The 16685-nt window shown below is 53.3% G+C and overlaps 2 protein-coding genes across 6 annotated transcripts in view; one reads left to right on the forward strand and one right to left on the reverse strand.

Annotated features, from left to right (window-relative positions):
- The window catches only part of SGF29 (SAGA complex associated factor 29), a 30310-nt gene extending 17888 nt beyond the window's left edge, over positions 1 to 12422 (forward strand). For all 4 annotated transcript variants that reach the window (XM_066275571.1, XM_066275568.1, XM_066275569.1 and 1 more), the window contains exons 5-10: positions 9714 to 9778; positions 10655 to 10784; positions 10854 to 11000; positions 11143 to 11178; positions 11262 to 11424; positions 12216 to 12422. In XM_066275571.1, the coding sequence (XP_066131668.1) occupies positions 9714 to 9778; positions 10655 to 10784; positions 10854 to 11000; positions 11143 to 11178; positions 11262 to 11424; positions 12216 to 12332 (658 nt within the window). In that variant the 3' untranslated portion in view covers positions 12333 to 12422. The remainder of the gene's footprint in view (positions 1 to 9713; positions 9779 to 10654; positions 10785 to 10853; positions 11001 to 11142; positions 11179 to 11261; positions 11425 to 12215) is intronic.
- Positions 12423 to 12572: 150 nt separating this feature from the next.
- On the reverse strand, positions 12573 to 16519 carry LOC136334823 (sulfotransferase 1A1-like). Of its 2 annotated transcripts, none has more exons than XM_066275573.1 (8): positions 16358 to 16519; positions 15274 to 15457; positions 15036 to 15161; positions 14853 to 14950; positions 13845 to 13971; positions 13659 to 13753; positions 12995 to 13175; positions 12573 to 12741 (listed from the first exon to the last, which is right to left on the reverse strand). In XM_066275573.1, the coding sequence occupies exons 2-8, from the start codon at positions 15419 to 15421 to the stop codon at positions 12629 to 12631; spliced, it is 888 nt and encodes a 295-aa protein (XP_066131670.1). In that variant the 5' UTR covers positions 15422 to 15457; positions 16358 to 16519; the 3' UTR covers positions 12573 to 12628. The 2 variants fall into 2 exon arrangements, with proteins under 2 accessions (XP_066131670.1, XP_066131671.1); XM_066275574.1 differs by lacking the exon at positions 16358 to 16519 and adding an exon at positions 15558 to 15582.
- Between the last annotated feature and the right edge of the window lie 166 nt (positions 16520 to 16685).

The following is a 16685-nucleotide window of genomic DNA, read 5'->3' on the forward strand; positions in this document are numbered from 1 at the left end:
TGGCTCAATGGGTTCGAGCATTGGCCTTGGGTGCTGAGGATGGCGTGATGGGTCCCAGCATGTCAGTTTCTGGTGCTAAAAATTGCTCACTTGATTCGAGCATTGGCCCCAGATGAGGGGTTGCCAGGTGGATCCTGGTCAGGGTGCATGCAGGAGTCTATCACTTCTCCTCTCACTTAAAAAAATAAAATAAAATAGGGATAAGCCTGACTTGTTGTGGTGCAGTAGATAAAGCATTGACCTGGAGCACTGAAGTCACTGGTTCAAAACCCTAGGCTTGCCTGGTCGAGGCACATATGAGAAGCAACTATGAGTTGATGCTTCTTATTCCTCCTCCCTCCCTTTTTCTCTCTCCCCCCTCTCTAAAATCAATAAAATCTAAAAAAAAAATTTTTCAATTTACCTTTAAAAATAATTTTTTTTTTTTTTTTTTTTTTTTTTTTTTTAGGAATTTAGATGGAAAATTTATTGGCCAAGCTTTTAACCTGCGCAGGGGCGGACTCTCGGGTGTCTCAGGGACACTATACTTTTTTTTTTTTTTTTTTATAAATAAATTTTTATTTTAATGGGGTGACATCAATAAATCAGGGTACATACATTCAAAGAAAACATTTCCAGGTTATCTTGTTATTTAGTTCTGTTGCATACCCATCACCCAAAGAGAGATTGTCCTCCGCCACCCTCCATCCAGTTCTCTCTGTACCCCTCCCCCTTCCCTCTCCCTCCTTCCCTCCCCCCACCCCCCATAGCCAGCACACTCCTGTTCATGCCTCTTAGTCTCGCTTTTATGTCCCACCAATGTATGGAATCCTGCAGTTCCTGTTTTTTTCTGATTCACCCATTTCACCCCGCACAATGCTACCAAGACTCCACCATTCCGCTATAAGTGATCCAATGTCACCCTTTCTCCTAGCTGAATAATATACCATGGTGTATATGTGCCCCGTCTTCTTTATCCAGTCCTCTATTTTTTTTTACAGTGATTAACAGCCTTTAAGCAAACTCTTGGCCAATACCGCAAGAATCCATAAATGAGTAGTGTCCTTAACATGTTCCCCAAGTCCAAGTTGGCCCCATCACCATGCCAAATCCCCGAAAAATGCAACCCAACCACAGTTCAGTCTGTTAGGAGCCGCCACAGGGAGCAGGAGTCCAGGAAAGTTCCCCACAGGAAAAGTCCGCATGGCACTGGAATTGTTGTCATCATTCTATACTTTGCAGCTCATGTCCAAGTCCCAATGACCGCTGCTTCTAGCTGGTAATGATTCAGGCAGACTGGAAAAAACCATTTGCAGCATGCGTGGATATGGAGCTTCTGTTCTCCTCTGCCTGGAGAGCTGAGACCAGGTTGCTTTTCCCTGGAGCTCTGTGACTGTGGCCTGGTAAAGAGAACCTTGGGATACACTAAGCTGGGTGGCAAAGGTAAATTCATAATACAAGTTGGCATAAGGAGGAAAGAGAGCTCTAAATTAAGAGTAGGTCTCAGCCTGAAATATGAGTGGGGCATTGAGGTAGGAGGGATAAAGGAAACACTATATATTAAGCAAAGCAGCAGAAAATAGGACTATCAACACCCACAACAGAGATCTTTGAGGGAAGAATAAAAAACCTGACTATTCAGGCAAAACATAGTTAAGTGGCCCTTGTGCAAATGAGATCAGTTTACCTGCTTCTTGGAAGAAATACCCTAGGCTCGTCCACAGTGTCGTAGATGGGGCCAACGGCCCTGGGCACCTTCAGCCTTCAGTGGCAAACCCCAGCTTTCTGGGCAAGGTTAGGTCATAGGTGGTTGGAGCAGGGCTGGAAGAGACTGAACCCTCCCTTAGAGGAGCGAGGGGGAAGCCCACCTTCCAGTGTCCCTGTTTCCTCACAGCAGAGGCGTGTAAGCCTGGCAGGCTTTAGCTCAATGACCTTCCTTTCCACTATTGAAGCAGGACCCAGATGGCATCCTATGAGACCCTTTTGGGTGTTGGAGCCTTTAAGGGTGTATCCTAAAAGCTGGTAGTTCCCCTGATCTCTATTAGGCTTTTTCTGCCTCTAGGTATTTTAAAAGCCATTCTCAGAAGATCTCGCTGAGGGGTTTGAGGATCCCCTTCCGCCTATATAAATCTTTTCCATATATCTGGAGCTATTTGGAAAAAAGACAAAACAGTGTTATCAGCTAGATCTAAAAAAGAAGGTAGTAGTTTGCAGGCGAAAAAGATTTGGTGTCTCCTGTTCATCAGCATTCAAAAGAAATGTAAAATTTTTTTTTCTTTAAGTAAAAAGCATGATATGGTAGACCCGTCGGAGTCATTGGCCTGGTGTGCAGGATTCCCGGGTTCGATTCCCGGCCAGAGCACACTGGAGAAGCGCCCATCTACCTCTCCATTCCTCCCCCTCTCCTTCCGCCCGCAGCCAAGGTTCCACCGGAGCAAATCCACCCTGGACCCTAAGGATGGCCCCATGGCCTCTGCCCCAGTCACCAGAATGGCTCCGGTTGCAACAGAGCAACATCCCAGATGGGCAGAGCATTCCCCCCGGTAGGCATGCGTCTGATAAGGGGTTAATAACCAAAATTTATAAAGAACTTGTAAAACTTAATACCAGGAAAACAAACAATCCAATCCAAAAATGGGCAAAAGAAATGAATAGACACTTCTCCAAAGAGGACACACAGATGGCCAATAGGCATATGAAAAAATGTTCAACATCACTAATGATTAGAGAAATGCAAATTAAAACCACAATGAGATATCACCTCACACCAGTCAGAATGGCGCTCATCAATAAAACAACACAGAATAAGTGCTGGCGAGGATGTGGAGAAAAGGGAACCCTCCTGCACTGCTGGTGGGAATGCAGACTGGTGCAGCCACTGTGGAAAACAATATGGAGATTCCTCAAGAAATTAAAAATCGAACTGCCTTTTGACCCAGCTATACCACTGTTAGGAATATACCCCAAGAACACCATAGCACTGTTTGAAAAGAAGAAATGCACCCCCATGTTTATGGCAGCATTGTTCACAATAGCAAAGATTTGGAAACAGCCCAAGTGTCCATCAGAGGACGAGTGGATTAAAAAGCTTTGGTATATATATACTATGGAATACTACTCAGCCACAAGAAATGATGACATCGGATCTTTTACAACAACATGGATGGGCCTTGATAACATTATACTGAGTGAAAGAAGTAAATCAGAAAAAACTAAGAACTATAAGTTTCCACACATAGGTGGGACATAAAGATGAGACTCAGAGACATAAATTTTTTAAAAATAGGGATAATAGCTACCTATAGAATTGTCAATATAAAATGAGATAATGCATAGGAAGTGCCTAAGACTAGTTAGTGTTTTTCAAATTCGTTTGACCGTAACTTGCATTAGGGAATACATTCTCTGTTGTGGCAATAATAACAACATAACTTTGTGTGGCCTTCCTCTGTGCCAGGTGCTAGTCCATATATTTTCTATATTTACCTCATTTAATCCTTAGAGCAATACTGAAATGGGGGTCACCCTCTTTTAACAGATGAGAAAACTGAAACACCAAGGGGTGGTGTAATCTGCTAGAAGTCAACTAGTAAGCTGGCAGCCCAGTTTTAAACCCAGCGCCATATTCTTTAACACCGTGCTAGAATGGTGTGACTCCAGAGGGTGCCTTACCACAGAATACATTTATTTTATATGTACATATGTCACAGAATTGGGACCAGAAGTACAGTTTTTACTGTTACTATTATATAGTATCTCCTGTTTTATTTTTTTAAATGCTGGTTGTTGCCCGAGAAATTAGTTTCACAACTCACTGACAGGTCATAGCCTCCAGTTTACACAGTGCTGCCCTGCACATGTGGGTGACACAGCTAACACGCCGAGTTCGGGTTGCGGCCACACACACGCCAGAGTTGGTGCCTTAAGCAGAATGGGGGCTCCGGGGGCTCCCTGGCCTCCCATCTGGCTCTTCCCTGGGCTCGTGAGCCTCTGTTTTCTTAGCCTGCCGTCAGTCCTGCAGACCTTTGCTGGTGTTCCTCTGGGCAGTCCCCATACAGAGACACAAGGATGGGAAGGGTCCCGCCTTCGAGGGCACGCAGTCCAAACAGGAAAGCTTACAGGACAGTGGAGTTGGTGGGCCAGCAGAGATGGGGCTCACCGGGCCTGGGGGCCAGGGACGGCCTCAAGGAGGAGGAGGAGTGGGTTAGGGTTAGGGATCAGGCAGATGAGGCAGAGGATGGAGTGTGCAGAGGCCATGGAGGGGGCCTGTGGGCACGTGCATTTGGAGACTGAGAACTAGTCCTGTGCGGCTGGGGAAGGGGGCAGGAATGCGGAGAGCCCCAGTACCTGGGCTTGATCTGGAGGTGCCAGGGAGCCAGTGAAGACGGGAAGGCAGGAGGAAAGGCCCCGGCTGCCGCGGGGAGGGCAGACTGGGTGAGGTGGAGGGCTGGTTAGACCAGGCAAGAGGTGCTGACCAAGTGGGGCCCAGACGGTGGCGGTGGGGACGGAGCAGCGAGTGGCTTCAGTGGCAGTTTCTGAGATCAAACTGGGGGCCAGTTGGGAGCAGAGAAGTTGAAGGCTCCGAGGTTGTTAGCTTGGACAAATGGAGCTGGTGGGGCCTCCTTTGCCCGGTTGGGGAGCAGAACAAAGGGTGGGCGGACCTGGAGGGAGGAGACTGTGAATTTTGGTTGGAGGTGTTGCCTCCTTGGTGTCCAGTCACCCATTCCTGCCCCATCTTCTCCCTGATTTGCAGATTTCTCCTCAGGCCATAGTCCGACCCTTCCCCATACCCCAGGGCTGGACTTTGGCTTGCATAAGGCAGAGTGATGCATGCTCATTTGAGAGAGGAAGGCAAACTGTCCCTTCCCAGCTTAACTGCTGATGAAGGGAAGTGGCAGCTTCTGAAACCAGTTGGGTGTGAGCTCTGCCAGGGCATCGACTCCCCCAGACTTCAGCTTGTTTCATAACTGCAGGTGCCACCTCTTCCCGTTCTGCTGCAGTTCCCCCTTACAGACTCTCAGATGTGCGTCTGCTTATTCATTGGCTAAACCTGAGCAAGGCCTCCTCCTGGGCACCTGGTGCCCTCCTGGGCATGGGACAATGAGCTAGGTAGTGAGGACACCTGCCCTGCCTGCAGGGGGCTCCAAGCCTGGGCAGCAAGGGCACACTCACGCGTTCTCTGGCACTGGTGCGGTGGCCGCAACACGTGCCCAGCTCGCTTTCTAAGTAGGAAATTAAGACCATCTGGAAACTGAAGAGGTGCCAAGAGCCAGCCTCTAGAACCAGCCCGAGTCCCGAGGCATTGCTTTTCCTGCCAGAGCTCCCTCCCATATCCCGGTAGGAGACAGCTAGCCATTCCCAGGTGGGAGCAAGTGATTTACCAGCATTAATTCAAAAGGCATTTCTTAGGATGCAGCTCTGCAGGGGCATGGGGAACAGCGTGAGGGATGGTGTGTAAGTTCTGACTGCAGATAGTGGGCCGCTCGCTGCCTCAGCCACTCGGTGCCAGCGTGGGGGAGGTAGTTTCGGGAGGGGCTAAGCCCCTGCGGGCAGAATTTCCCGGGGCTGAGCGACTCAAGTGCCTGGAGGAGGGAGTGAATGCCCAGTCCGTCTTTCTGAGTGAGGCACTGGGGCCCAGGCAGCAGGCGGCCTGCCCGTGGGCACTGGCAACACGGGCCCTGTCCCATGTGGCTGGGCAGAGGCGTGCCGCCCCTCGCTGCCCAGGGCGCAGATGCCATGTCCCCAGGAGCTCGTTGATCACCTCTCTGCTCCTCTGGCTGCACCTCCCCCACCCCTGCTTCTGCGGCAGGTGGGCAAGAGGAGCCGGGCAGCTCCAGCCAGTCTCCCTGTCAGTGCTCCTGGGCCTTGCTGCTTCGTGTCAAGCTTTGCAAGCACAACTCCAGCTATTTCAGCAAGAGAGGAAGGCCCCAAAGGAATTACTCTTTTTCCTTTTGTCTTTTTAAGCAGTCAATCTAATCCAGTGGTGACACTGTGCACTTGTATGCAGCAGTATCGGAGTATGTGAAAGGGGCCACATCAGTTTAGGTTTAGCCGTTCCCTGCTGGTCAGTGGGGAGATGCCAAGGTGTGTGTGTGGGGGGGTAGGGCTTGGAAGTCTTGGCTGCATCCAGCAGAACGTCAGCCAGAAGAAGCCCTTGCTCAGGGGTCCCAGACGGAGTGGGACTCTTGGGGTGGCACCACGCCGGGCGTTGCTGCCAGGCTGCCTGCCTGTCAGAGGGCAGTGAGCCATGCTTTACCCAGGAGGTCATACTGGGTGACCCGAAGCTTTTATGGTTCTGAGATGGAAAGTTTCGGTTCCAGAAAACTACTCTTGAAGTAGTAAATGATCTTAAAATATTGTTTCCTCCAGTTTCTGCTGTGGACCTGCAATAACTTTAGGAAGTGGAATATTACATTCCTCTCCTTAAAGATTCACGGTGCAAATTAAAATGCCAGGGGCTCTGCTGGCCACGCACATTCTCTTTATCTCCGTGTCACAGCCCTGCTGGGCGGCTCTGCGTGCGCACTCTGGTTCTCAAGTCTGCAGCTAGGTTCCGAGGCTGCTGAGCTGGAGCTCAGACACTGATACTGATTTAGCTTTTTATTTTTACATCATTTTGGATTTGCATAAATGCACTTTTACCACATCTGCCTTATTCTGTATAGGCACGTACATTTTTTCTGGACCATTTCCATTGCAGACAAGGTGCCCCTTGACCTCTAAATGCAGCCATCAGTCAATATTTCCTAAAAACAAGGACATTCTTTTTTTTTTTTAACCAGAATTTAATATATAGCTAAATCACAACTTTACATTCAAAGGGGACTAAATGAGACATGTAGACTAGCTTAAATGTAAAAACAGAAGAGAAGGTTCAAAAGACCAGTTATGTTGGAATGGAATCTTAGTCATCATTAAAATGTGTGTTCAGCCCAGTGTCACAGGATGTTCTTGGCCCCAGCCGAGCTGTTCACACGGACTCTGAATGACAGTCGGAAGGTCTTCCTGATCTGGAGCTATCGCGCTGCTTCCTGATCTGATCCTAAGGACGGTGAGGTCGATCAGAGGGTCGGCTTCGCAGACTGTGCTCGCTCTCGGCGTTGCCGGCTGATGGACAAGACCTGCAGGTTGAATTGCTGTTGAGTTGCCCGAGGTTGTTCGGATTGGAATGCAGTCTGCATTTACAGCCATCGTTCTGATCACCCCTCTGTGGCTCTGTGTCCTCCTTAGGGATTCCTCTACCTCTGCCAGTATTTTTGTTTAACCCATTGGGATATTTCTTTTGTGGTCATTATTTATTCAGAGTTCTGAGTCAGAATTGCAGGTGGTAGTGATGGAGGTCGGACAGAGTGCCTAAGGACATTTTTCTATTAACCACGGGACATTCCTCAAAAGCAGGACTGATGTAAAACTCTTAACTAACCTACAGCTCTTACTCAAATTTCATCTCTGTCCACTAATGTCCACTGGTTGTCACATTTCTTTAGTCTCCTTCAATCAGAAGCAGTTGTCGGGCTGTCTCTACTTTTCGTGACCTTGATGTTTTGAAGGTCATAGGCCAGTGATGGTTTGGAATGGCCCTCAGTGTGGGTTTGTCTGGTATTTCCTCGTGATTAGGCTCAGGTTTTACACTCCAGGCAGGGAGAGCATGGAAGTGATGTCCCTGGGGCATCGTACGAGAAGACACTGTCCCATTGGTTCAGGTGGCCTTTTCCAGGTTTCTCCTGTGTCAAGTTCCTGCTCTTTTTCATTGTGTAATTAGTAAGTATCTCGTGGGAGGTAACTCTGAGATTATAAGTATCCCATTTCACATCAGACCCAATAGCTTTGGCATCTGTTTATGACTCTTGCTTAAAACAATTGGGTATTGTTGTTTTTTTAAGCTCTCCCGGGGATTCTCATGTTCAGCTCAGGTTGAGAACTCCATTCCTGTCACCAAATACAGCTTAGGACATGCCGCATAAACCCGTGTCCTCCCGCCAGCCCCAGCCCCAGTGATCAGACACTCAGAGCTCCCTCCGGCCCCCTGCTCTGACTCCTCTGCGCTCCCGGAGCCGGATGGCCCGTGTCCCAGTGCTCACGAGCTGCAGGGGCCCTGGCCGAGTCCTCCCTGCGTCCGGCACCTGCCTCACCTGACTGTGATGCTCTAAGCTTCTTGGGCAAGGTGTTTGCTGCTTCCTGCCTTACCCTCTGGCTTCTGCTTGGTGAACAACGCCACACACAAGTCATGCCCAATGGGCCACCCCCTGGGACACCTTCTGGGATACTATTGTGCTGTGTTCTCATTTGTCCCTCCTACTGAATGAAGGCCTTTAACTATGTGGACATTTACTAAAAACTCACTAGAGGCATAGAGTGGTCTAGAGAAGAACCCCAATAAGCAATTGTAGTCTGTGCTACTTGCGCTGTTGAAAGGTACTTTAGGGAAGAAGATTCCCCCAAATCTAGGATGCGGACGCCTTCCTCTGGTAGGATTGCTGGGCTGCAGTCGGTCTGGAACCCCATAAACTAACTCCAGAGGCTCCTTTCAGGAATGAGTTCCCTCCACCCTCCACCCTTGGCCCTGCTCTGAATCAACAGCTCCCACGGTCCTGGGAGCGCCCCCTTTCACAGGCCGCACCCTGCCTTCTAAATCTCAGCAGCAATTCTTAGGGGTGTGTCAGCTGCACCAGGCAAAGGCAGCTGTGTTCTTTAATTTTTTCATTGATCTGAGAGGAAGGGAGAGAGAGAGAAACATCAATTTGTTCCACTTAGCTGTTTTATTTTATTTTTTTAAGATTTTATTCATTTCGGGGGGGTGGGCAGAAGCATCAACTCCCACATGTGCCTTGACCAGGCAAACCCAGGGCCTCGAACCCGCGACCTCAGCATTCCAGGTCCGCGCCCCGTCTACTGCGCCACCACAGGTCAGGCCAGGCTCCACTTCGCTGTTTTAGTTGTGCACTCATTGGTGGCTGCTTGTGTGTGCCCTGACCGGGGATGGAACCCATGACCTCAGTGCCCCAGGACGACACTATCCAGCGAGCCATCCAGCCCGGGCCTCTCATCAGTTTTATGCCTTTTTTTTTTTTTTTTTTCTTTTCTTTTTTTTTTTTTTTTTTCAAGATTTTATTTATTGATTTTACAAAGAGAGGAAGGGGTCAGGGGATAGAGTGAGAAATATTAACTCATAGTTGCTCACTTTAGTTGCTTGTTGCTTGCTCGAGTATGTGTCTTTTTTTTTTTTTTTTTCATTTTTCTGAAGCTGGAAACAGGGAGAGACAGTCAGACAGACTCCCGCATGCGCCCGACCGGGATCCACCCGGCACGCCCACCAGGGGCGACGCTCTGCCCATCCTGGGCATTGCCATGTTGCGACCAGAGCCACTCCAGCGCCTGAGGCAGAGGCCACAGAGCCATCCCCCAGCGCCCGGGCCATCTCCGCTCCAATGGAGCCCTGGCTGCGGGAGGGGAAGAGAGAGACAGAGAGGAAAGCGCGGCGGAGGGGTGGAGAAGCAAATGGGCGCTTCTCCTGTGTGCCCTGGCTGGGAATCGAACCCAGGTCCTCCGCATGCTAGGCCGACGCTCTACCGCTGAGCCAACCGGCCAGGGCCCAGTTTTATGCTTTTAAGATTAAAAGTACATATAGGGTTCATAGTTTTCAGCAAGAAGAGTGGTCTGAATTGTTAACAGAAAAGGAAGGCTGTGCTGTGTGCTTCACCCGTGCCTCCTCTTTCTCTTCTCCCGGCCCTCAGCATCCTCCGGAAAGCTCTAGATAAGATTGCGGAAATCAAGTCCCTGTTGGAAGAGAGGCGGATCGGTGAGTTAGTGGACGAGGACAGCACTCCTTGACCAGGCGGAGTGAGAGTTCCCGAGCGTAGCAGTCTTGTCTTAGGGGTTGGGGGCTGTAACGTCAGCCTGGTGTGGTGACCACCCCTGGGTGTCTAACGGGCGCCTCGGGGCAGCCTGGGCTGGGAAAGGAATGGACAGCGCTCCCAAGGCTCAGAGGCTGGGCCTCCCGTTCTCCTCTGCAGACCGCAGGGCACCTGTCCCTCAGGTCACTCCCTCCTCTGTTCCATGTTTGCTGTAGTGAAAGCCTGGCTGTGATTTGAGAGCCGTATGGGATGTCTGCAAGCCAACCTTTCAGATGGGGTTTACACAGGGCGCTGGCCCGCCTCTCCCTGGCCCTGGCCCTTTCAATGAACCCACAGTGGGCAGGCTCCTCGCTGTCACCCTGCCAGCTGGGTCTGGAGTTGACACAGCTCGGTGTGTGAGCCGTGCCCGAGGATGTAAGGGGTGTGTCTACATCTGATCATTCTATTAACTTGTTTAATTACAGTATGTAATAGAAAATCCATGTTAAGTGTGCATACAGCTCGGTCAGGTTTTCACTAACTGAACAAATGGATGAACCAGCACCCAGATCAAAGAGCAGAACATGACCAGCACCTCAGAACCCCTTCTGCCCTTTCTACTTCCTTTCCCCGGAGGGCATCCACTCACCTGCTGTCTCACCCGGGTGCAGCCTGGCGGTCTCCTCGCCACAGGCATCTAGCGGGATGGTCAGCGGTCACATCCGGGTCCTCGGGGCTGACTCGGGAGGTGGGGCTGAGCTCCGCTGACAGCTCGGGCAGGGTGCAGGCAGGCCTGGGGCGGCACCGTCCCTCGCGCCTCAGGCGTGCGCTTGCTTCCGCAGCGGCCAAGATCGCAGGCCTGTACAATGACTCGGAGCCCCCTCGGAAGACCATGCGCAGGGGCGTGCTGATGACTCTGCTGCAGCAGTCGGCCATGACCCTGCCGCTGTGGATCGGGAAGCCTGGTGACAAGTGAGGGCAGGCCCGGGGAGGGCGGCTGGCCAGGGAGGGGCTGGGACTAACTCCCGGTCCTCCCCTCAGGCCGCCTCCCCTCTGTGGGGCCATTCCTGCCTCTGGGGACTACGTGGCCAAACCTGGAGACAAGGTGGCTGCCCGGGTCAAGGCCGTGGATGGGGACGAGCAGTGGATTCTAGCCGAGGTGGTCAGTTATAGCCATGCCACCAACAAGTGAGTGGACACACCAGCCCTGTGGGAACTGGGACAGGATGTGACAGCCGGCTCCTTGGGCTCCTTGCCTCCCCAACCCCCTCCTCGGTCCCCAACCTGGCCCTGCACCTGCCTGCATCCCTGTTCTTTGGTTCACCCGCAGGTATGAAGTAGATGACATTGATGAAGAGGGCAAAGAGTGAGTGTGCTGGCGGGGTGGGGGCACGGGAGGTGGCGGGAGCGGGCCCCGCCCACCACGGGTTGACCTACACGCGCCTCCAGGAGACACACTCTGAGCCGGCGACGCATCATCCCGCTGCCCCAGTGGAAGGCCAACCCTGAGACGGACCCGGAAGCCCTGTTTCAGAAGGAGCAGCTTGTGCTGGCCCTGTATCCCCAGACCACCTGCTTCTACCGCGCCCTGATCCACACGCCCCCGCAGCGGGTAAGGCGGCCCGTGGGAGGGGCCGGCCATGCCACTGGGACCACCAGCCTCACCAGATGGGCCTGGGAGTCACCTTCCCATTTCCTTCCCTCTTGTCCTCACCTTAACACCTTTACAGCCTCATTGAGCTGGAGGGTCCTGTGAGCGCCCCCCTCTCCTCTGACAGTCTGCCCCATGCCCCCCCACCACAGCAGCCCTGTTCTCTGGGCAGTGCCCGCCCACCTGCAGAGCCTTAGCAGGCCCCGAGTGGAGTGGGCCTGATATGTCCTCTGGGCTGACCTTACTTGTGCATTGACCTGAGAAGCCTGTGCCGTGAGAGGGAAGCGCTGTGCCCCAGGCCTGTCTTCCAACCCCCCGAGTCCTTCACTGCCCTGTCGCCGGGGGCTGCTTCTCCAGTTTGTGACATTGCTGGCACCCTGGTCACTTATTACCCATGACAGTTGAAAAGGCTATTCTCCCCCTTACTCCAGGTTCCCTGCCTGCTGCCCTCTGAGTTGTCCTTGTTCCCCTTAACATAGGGTCCCCGAAAGGCACCCGCCCCTTCCGTTGTGGCCTGCCTGTGTGGGTGGCAGTCCCCTTTTCCTTGCTCTTCTCCTCTACTCTTGGCCCTCGGCTGCTGAGGAGAGCGCTGTAGTAGCAGGGACTGGGTTCCAGCGTCCAGACTCAGAGTGAACATGAGGGCAGGAAAGGCTAGGAGCCCACGCTCCTCTGCTCGAGGCTGGGGTAGGGGGCTGGTGGGGGGCTTGTCCGGGCGTTTCTGACCAGCCCCTCCTGTCTGCCTCCCACTGCAGCCCCAGGATGACTATTCAGTCCTGTTTGAAGACACTTCCTATGCAGATGGTTACTCCCCTCCCCTCAATGTGGCCCAGAGGTACGTGGTGGCTTGTAAGGAGCCCAAGAAAAAGTGAAGCCAGCTGGCAGACTCTTGGTCTCCTGCCGCCCTCAAGGGGCAGTGCGACACAGGACTATGTGATCAAATAAATATCCTTCCCCTTTGACAGTGCCTCTTGGGTTTCACTTTTCTAGACTTCTCACTCCTCCCCACATAGGGCAAGCTGGGGAACTGGAGGCCACAGGGCCTCATTTGGTCGCAGTGGGCCTTGACTGTTTTAGCTCCGGTTTGCTTTGCTTCTAACAGAGGCACTCCATGCATCACAAATTGCATTTTATTCTTGAGATTGTCAGGCTGGCTTGTGAACACCACTCACAGCTCTGAGCGGAAGTTGAGGTTGCAGCCTGCCATCTTCTTGGCATAGTGGGCATCAAAGCGCTCATTCTGGGCCACTGTGAAGACGTTTTTCCAGTCCCCTGTGACACCTGGGGAGGCGGGGAGAGGAGGAGAGAGGCTGGAGGTCCTGGCGGCCCCAGGCAGCTCAGGGCCAGCTCTAGCAGCCACTCCCCCTTCGCCGCTGCTCCCCTTCCCTGCAGTTCCGCCCCCCCCCTCCGCTGCAGCTCCACCCCTCCCTGGCTGCAGCTCCGCCCCTCCCCCCTCGCTGCAGCTCCACCCCCCACCCCACCCCCAGCTCCACCCCCACTACTGCTTCCCCTTCGCCGCCCCAGACGCCCTCACCTTTCCTCATGAAGGCAGAGACGCTGTGGTCCATGACTTCCACGGGCAGGGTGGTGTAGTTGGCCATGGGGTTCTTCTTCATCTCTTTGAATGACGTGTGCTGCACAATGTGGTCCACGGTTTCCTCTGACAGGGGGCGTCCCACAAACTCCAGAATCTTCTGAATCTCCCTTTTGGGATTCTGGGGCAGCAGGGGGGCTCTTCAGTGGAGGGCTGGGTGGTTCATTGAACAAACAAAAGGGAGGCCTCTCTAACCTTATGGCCACTTCTGGTTTTGTCCCTTGACTCTAGTACTCTGTCCCTGGAGTAAAGTTCATTGCTTTCTGCCCTTTGATCTATTAATAAGCTTTCTGGTTCTTTATGGACGAGGGCAGGGCCAGTCCTGCCATTACCATGGCCTGGGAGAGTCAGTGGCAGTAAATGGATGATGAGAGACCGCACGTGGCCCTGACCCAGGCACTGGGAGAGCAGAGCAGTCCAGGGAGCTGCTGCCCAGGTGGCACTGAAGCTCGGGCCAGGGGGCAGGGAAGGTGAGGTGGGGGGCCCGGGAGACTAGTGTGTGGGCTGTCATTGGGGAGGGGGCTTAGAGGGCCTTGGCAGGTCCCCATGAGGCTCCTGCCTCCCCACATGCAACGTGGAGGGAAGTGGTAGCAGGGGGTCTCACCTCCTGTATGTCCTCGTAGAAGAGGTAGAGAACAGGGTGGGTGCGGCCCAGCTCCCACCACTCCTGCACATGCTGGTACCAGGACCCGTAGGACACTGTGGGGAAGGGCAGGGGCGCAGGCGGAGGTGGGTATTAGTTTTACTGCCTCTCCACTCCACCCCCTCCTCCCTCCGGAGTCAAGCCCACCTTCCCCAGCCATGAACTTGTCCAGGAAGCTTTCCCAGGTGCCAGGGTCAGGGTGCACCTTGGCCATGCGGTAGAAGTGGTAAAAGGAGACAGCCACATCCTTTGCATTGCGGGCAACATAGACCACCTGGAAAGGCAGAAGACACACTCTACCCCGCACCACGTCATCGCCACAGCACGCCGGACACTAGCCATTCTTCTAAGTACGACGTTCTGCCCTGCACAGCATCTCTGCAAGGGAGGTTCTCTCTGGGTCTGCCCAGGAGGGAAGTAGGCGTAGAGGCTAACTGCTCGAGTTCACATAGTATAGGTAGTGACTGAGCTGGGACCGAACCTTGTGCTGATGCCAGAACCCAGCCTGGCCCCAAGAACTGAATTTTATATGAATCCAGTCTGCTCGATGCCACTCTATACAGACTGGGAACAAGGCTTGCAAAATTCCTGCCAGCCGCCTCCTCCACAGGCTCTGCAAAGAGCCATACTCTCACTGGCCATCTGCTCCCACCAGAGCATGAGGTTGAGGACCTCTCCGCCTTTAAGATGAAACCAGGCCTGCAGGAGTAAGGAGACCCGCCTGACCAGGCGGTGATGCAGTGGATAGAGCTTCAGACTGGGAAGTGGAGGACCCAAGTTCGAAACCCTGAGGTCTCAGGCTTGAGGGCAGGCTTATCTGGTTTGAGGAAGGCTCACTAGCTTGAGCCCAAGGTCGCTGGCTTGAGCAAGGGGTCACTCACTCTGCTGGAGCCCACCTCCCCCAACCCCGGTCAAGGCACATATGAGAAAAAGCAACAATGAACAACTAAGGGCCACAACGAAGAATTGATGCTTGTCATCTCTCTCCTTTCTTGTCTATCCCTCTCTCTGTCTCTGTCCCAATAAATATATAAAACCACAGAAACCAAAATACGAAACAGATTTAAAAAAAGACATACGGGGACCCTTCCAGAAGATAGGGCCAAAGCTGGATGGCCCCAGCAGCCGTTTTCCCCGGCTCCCCCTGCCACTCACCTTGACCTTCTGATCCAGCAGGCCCTTGGGGAGCAGAGCCAGGGGCAAGTGTGTCTTGAGGAGCCGTGGGGGTGGGGTGTCTTCCAGAACCTCAAGACCTACACCATGGGTTGGGGGAGGTCTGGTGAGCTGGAGCCAGGGCCCTGCCCGCCGCCTCCCTCGGCCCCACATGCGACCACTCACCTGTGGGGCACCCTGGAACCTTGAACTCAATGAACGGCACCCGGGTGAGGATGGAGTCTCTGTGACACTTCTCCAGGTCCCCACCGTGGTAGATCATGTCCAGGATCTCACTCACCCAGGTGGTGCCTGCGGAGGAGAAGGGTGAGCAGGCCGGAGGGCGTGCCCCTGCCAGCCCCAGGCTGAGACTGCAGCCCCGAGAGGGAGAGGGGGGGAGAAGGGGCCGGTCCTCATCACCTACCGGATTTGGGGTATGTGCTGATGAGCAGGTCGTCGGGCCTGGGTTGCCAGCTCTGCAGTGGCCCCAAAGACTCTGCAAAGTACTTGATGATAGGGATTCCTTTCACATATTCCAGTGGCGGGCGGTAGTCACCTCGGACCAGCTCCATGCTGCCGAGTCAGAGGCCAGAGTAGGGCCCACCTTCCTGAACAACATCACAATGATGCCACCTGTTGAATTCTTGCTTTGTTTTAAGATAAGGAAACAGGCCCAACTGGCAGTGGCTCAGTGGATACAGCACTGACCTGGAACACTGGAGTTGCTGGTTCAAAACCCCAGGCTTGCCCAGTCAAGAAACAACTACTACCAATTGATTCTCCCCGCTTCTTCCTCCCCCGCCCCCACCTTTCTAAAATCAATAAATAAAATCTTCTAAAAATAAATAAGGAAACAGGCTGAGGAAGGGTGAGCAACTTGCCCACTCTCACAGAGCTAATGGGAGCTGGGGCCGGTTCCCCGCCAGGTGTGATGCGGCCACAACTCTGCACTGCACCTTGAATCTACCTGCAGAGCTTTTAAAAACCCTGCTGCCGGTGCCACGTTCCAAGCCAGTTAAATGGCTCTTGGCAGAACCTAGGCGCCCATGTTTGGAAGCTCTCCAGGAGATTGCAATATGCACTTGAGGAAGGCCCTACCCGGAGCCCCACCCAGTGTTCTTCCACCGCTTGCTGCGTGCCGGTCTAATTCCCTAATTCCCGTAGGCTCCCTCCGTCCTTCCCTCCTTGATCTCCCTAGACCCCTCACGTATAGAAACCCCCCAAAAGCCATTGGGCCTGTGACACCCCACCCTCCACCCCCATCTTGCTTAGCCACACTCCCTCTTGGCTTAGAGAGAAACAGCCAATTGAACCAAGGAGCTTGTTTGGAAAGGCAGAGTGTGAATAAACAAAACTGATGACTCAGTGGAAGGAGGGAAGGGATTCAGCCCAGCTGGAGGTGGTGGCAGATGGAGCTGGGATGGAGCTGAAGAGAGAGATCAAGTGATCAGAGCTATTGGTGCAGGCAGAGGGAGGTGGAGCCAGCCCACCACCAGCCTCGCTCTCACCTGACCGCTCCGGACTTGGCCTCCCGACCACCTCGGTGTGCTGTGGCTTGTCTGGGTGCAGTGTGGTGAGTGTAGAACTGCTCAGAGCTGAGTTTCAAAGGTCCAAAGTGGGAGGGATCTGGAACCAGCGCTGAAACTCGGTTGTTCTCCAGGAAGAAAAGGGTAAGGTTCAGAGTGGGAGGGCCCCTCCCTAGGGTTTGGAGTGGGAGGGCCCCTCCCTGTTTGTTCCCCTTCTTAGCACCCCAGCTGGGGCCAAGAGTTGGCCTGAAAACCCAAGATGTGGGTTTAGTGTGTAGAAAATAAAACTGAATCTAGACAAAAGGGTTGG

This window comes from Saccopteryx bilineata, chromosome 4 (genome assembly GCF_036850765.1).
Source record: "Saccopteryx bilineata isolate mSacBil1 chromosome 4, mSacBil1_pri_phased_curated, whole genome shotgun sequence".
Classification (NCBI taxonomy): domain Eukaryota; kingdom Metazoa; phylum Chordata; class Mammalia; order Chiroptera; family Emballonuridae; genus Saccopteryx; species Saccopteryx bilineata.

Excerpts from the sequence above, each read along its gene's own strand:
- LOC136334823 (XM_066275573.1), bottom strand. The coding sequence starts at position 15,421 with ATGGAGCTGGTCCGAGGTGACTACCGCCCGCCACTGGAATATGTGAAA. Across the intron at positions 15,162-15,273 it reads CAGCACATACCCCAAATCCG|GCACCACCTGGGTGAGTGAG; the intron begins GTAGGTGATGAG and ends TCTCCTCCGCAG. Across the intron at positions 13,176-13,658 it reads TCTACGAGGACATACAGGAG|AATCCCAAAAGGGAGATTCA; the intron begins GTGAGACCCCCT and ends CTGCTGCCCCAG.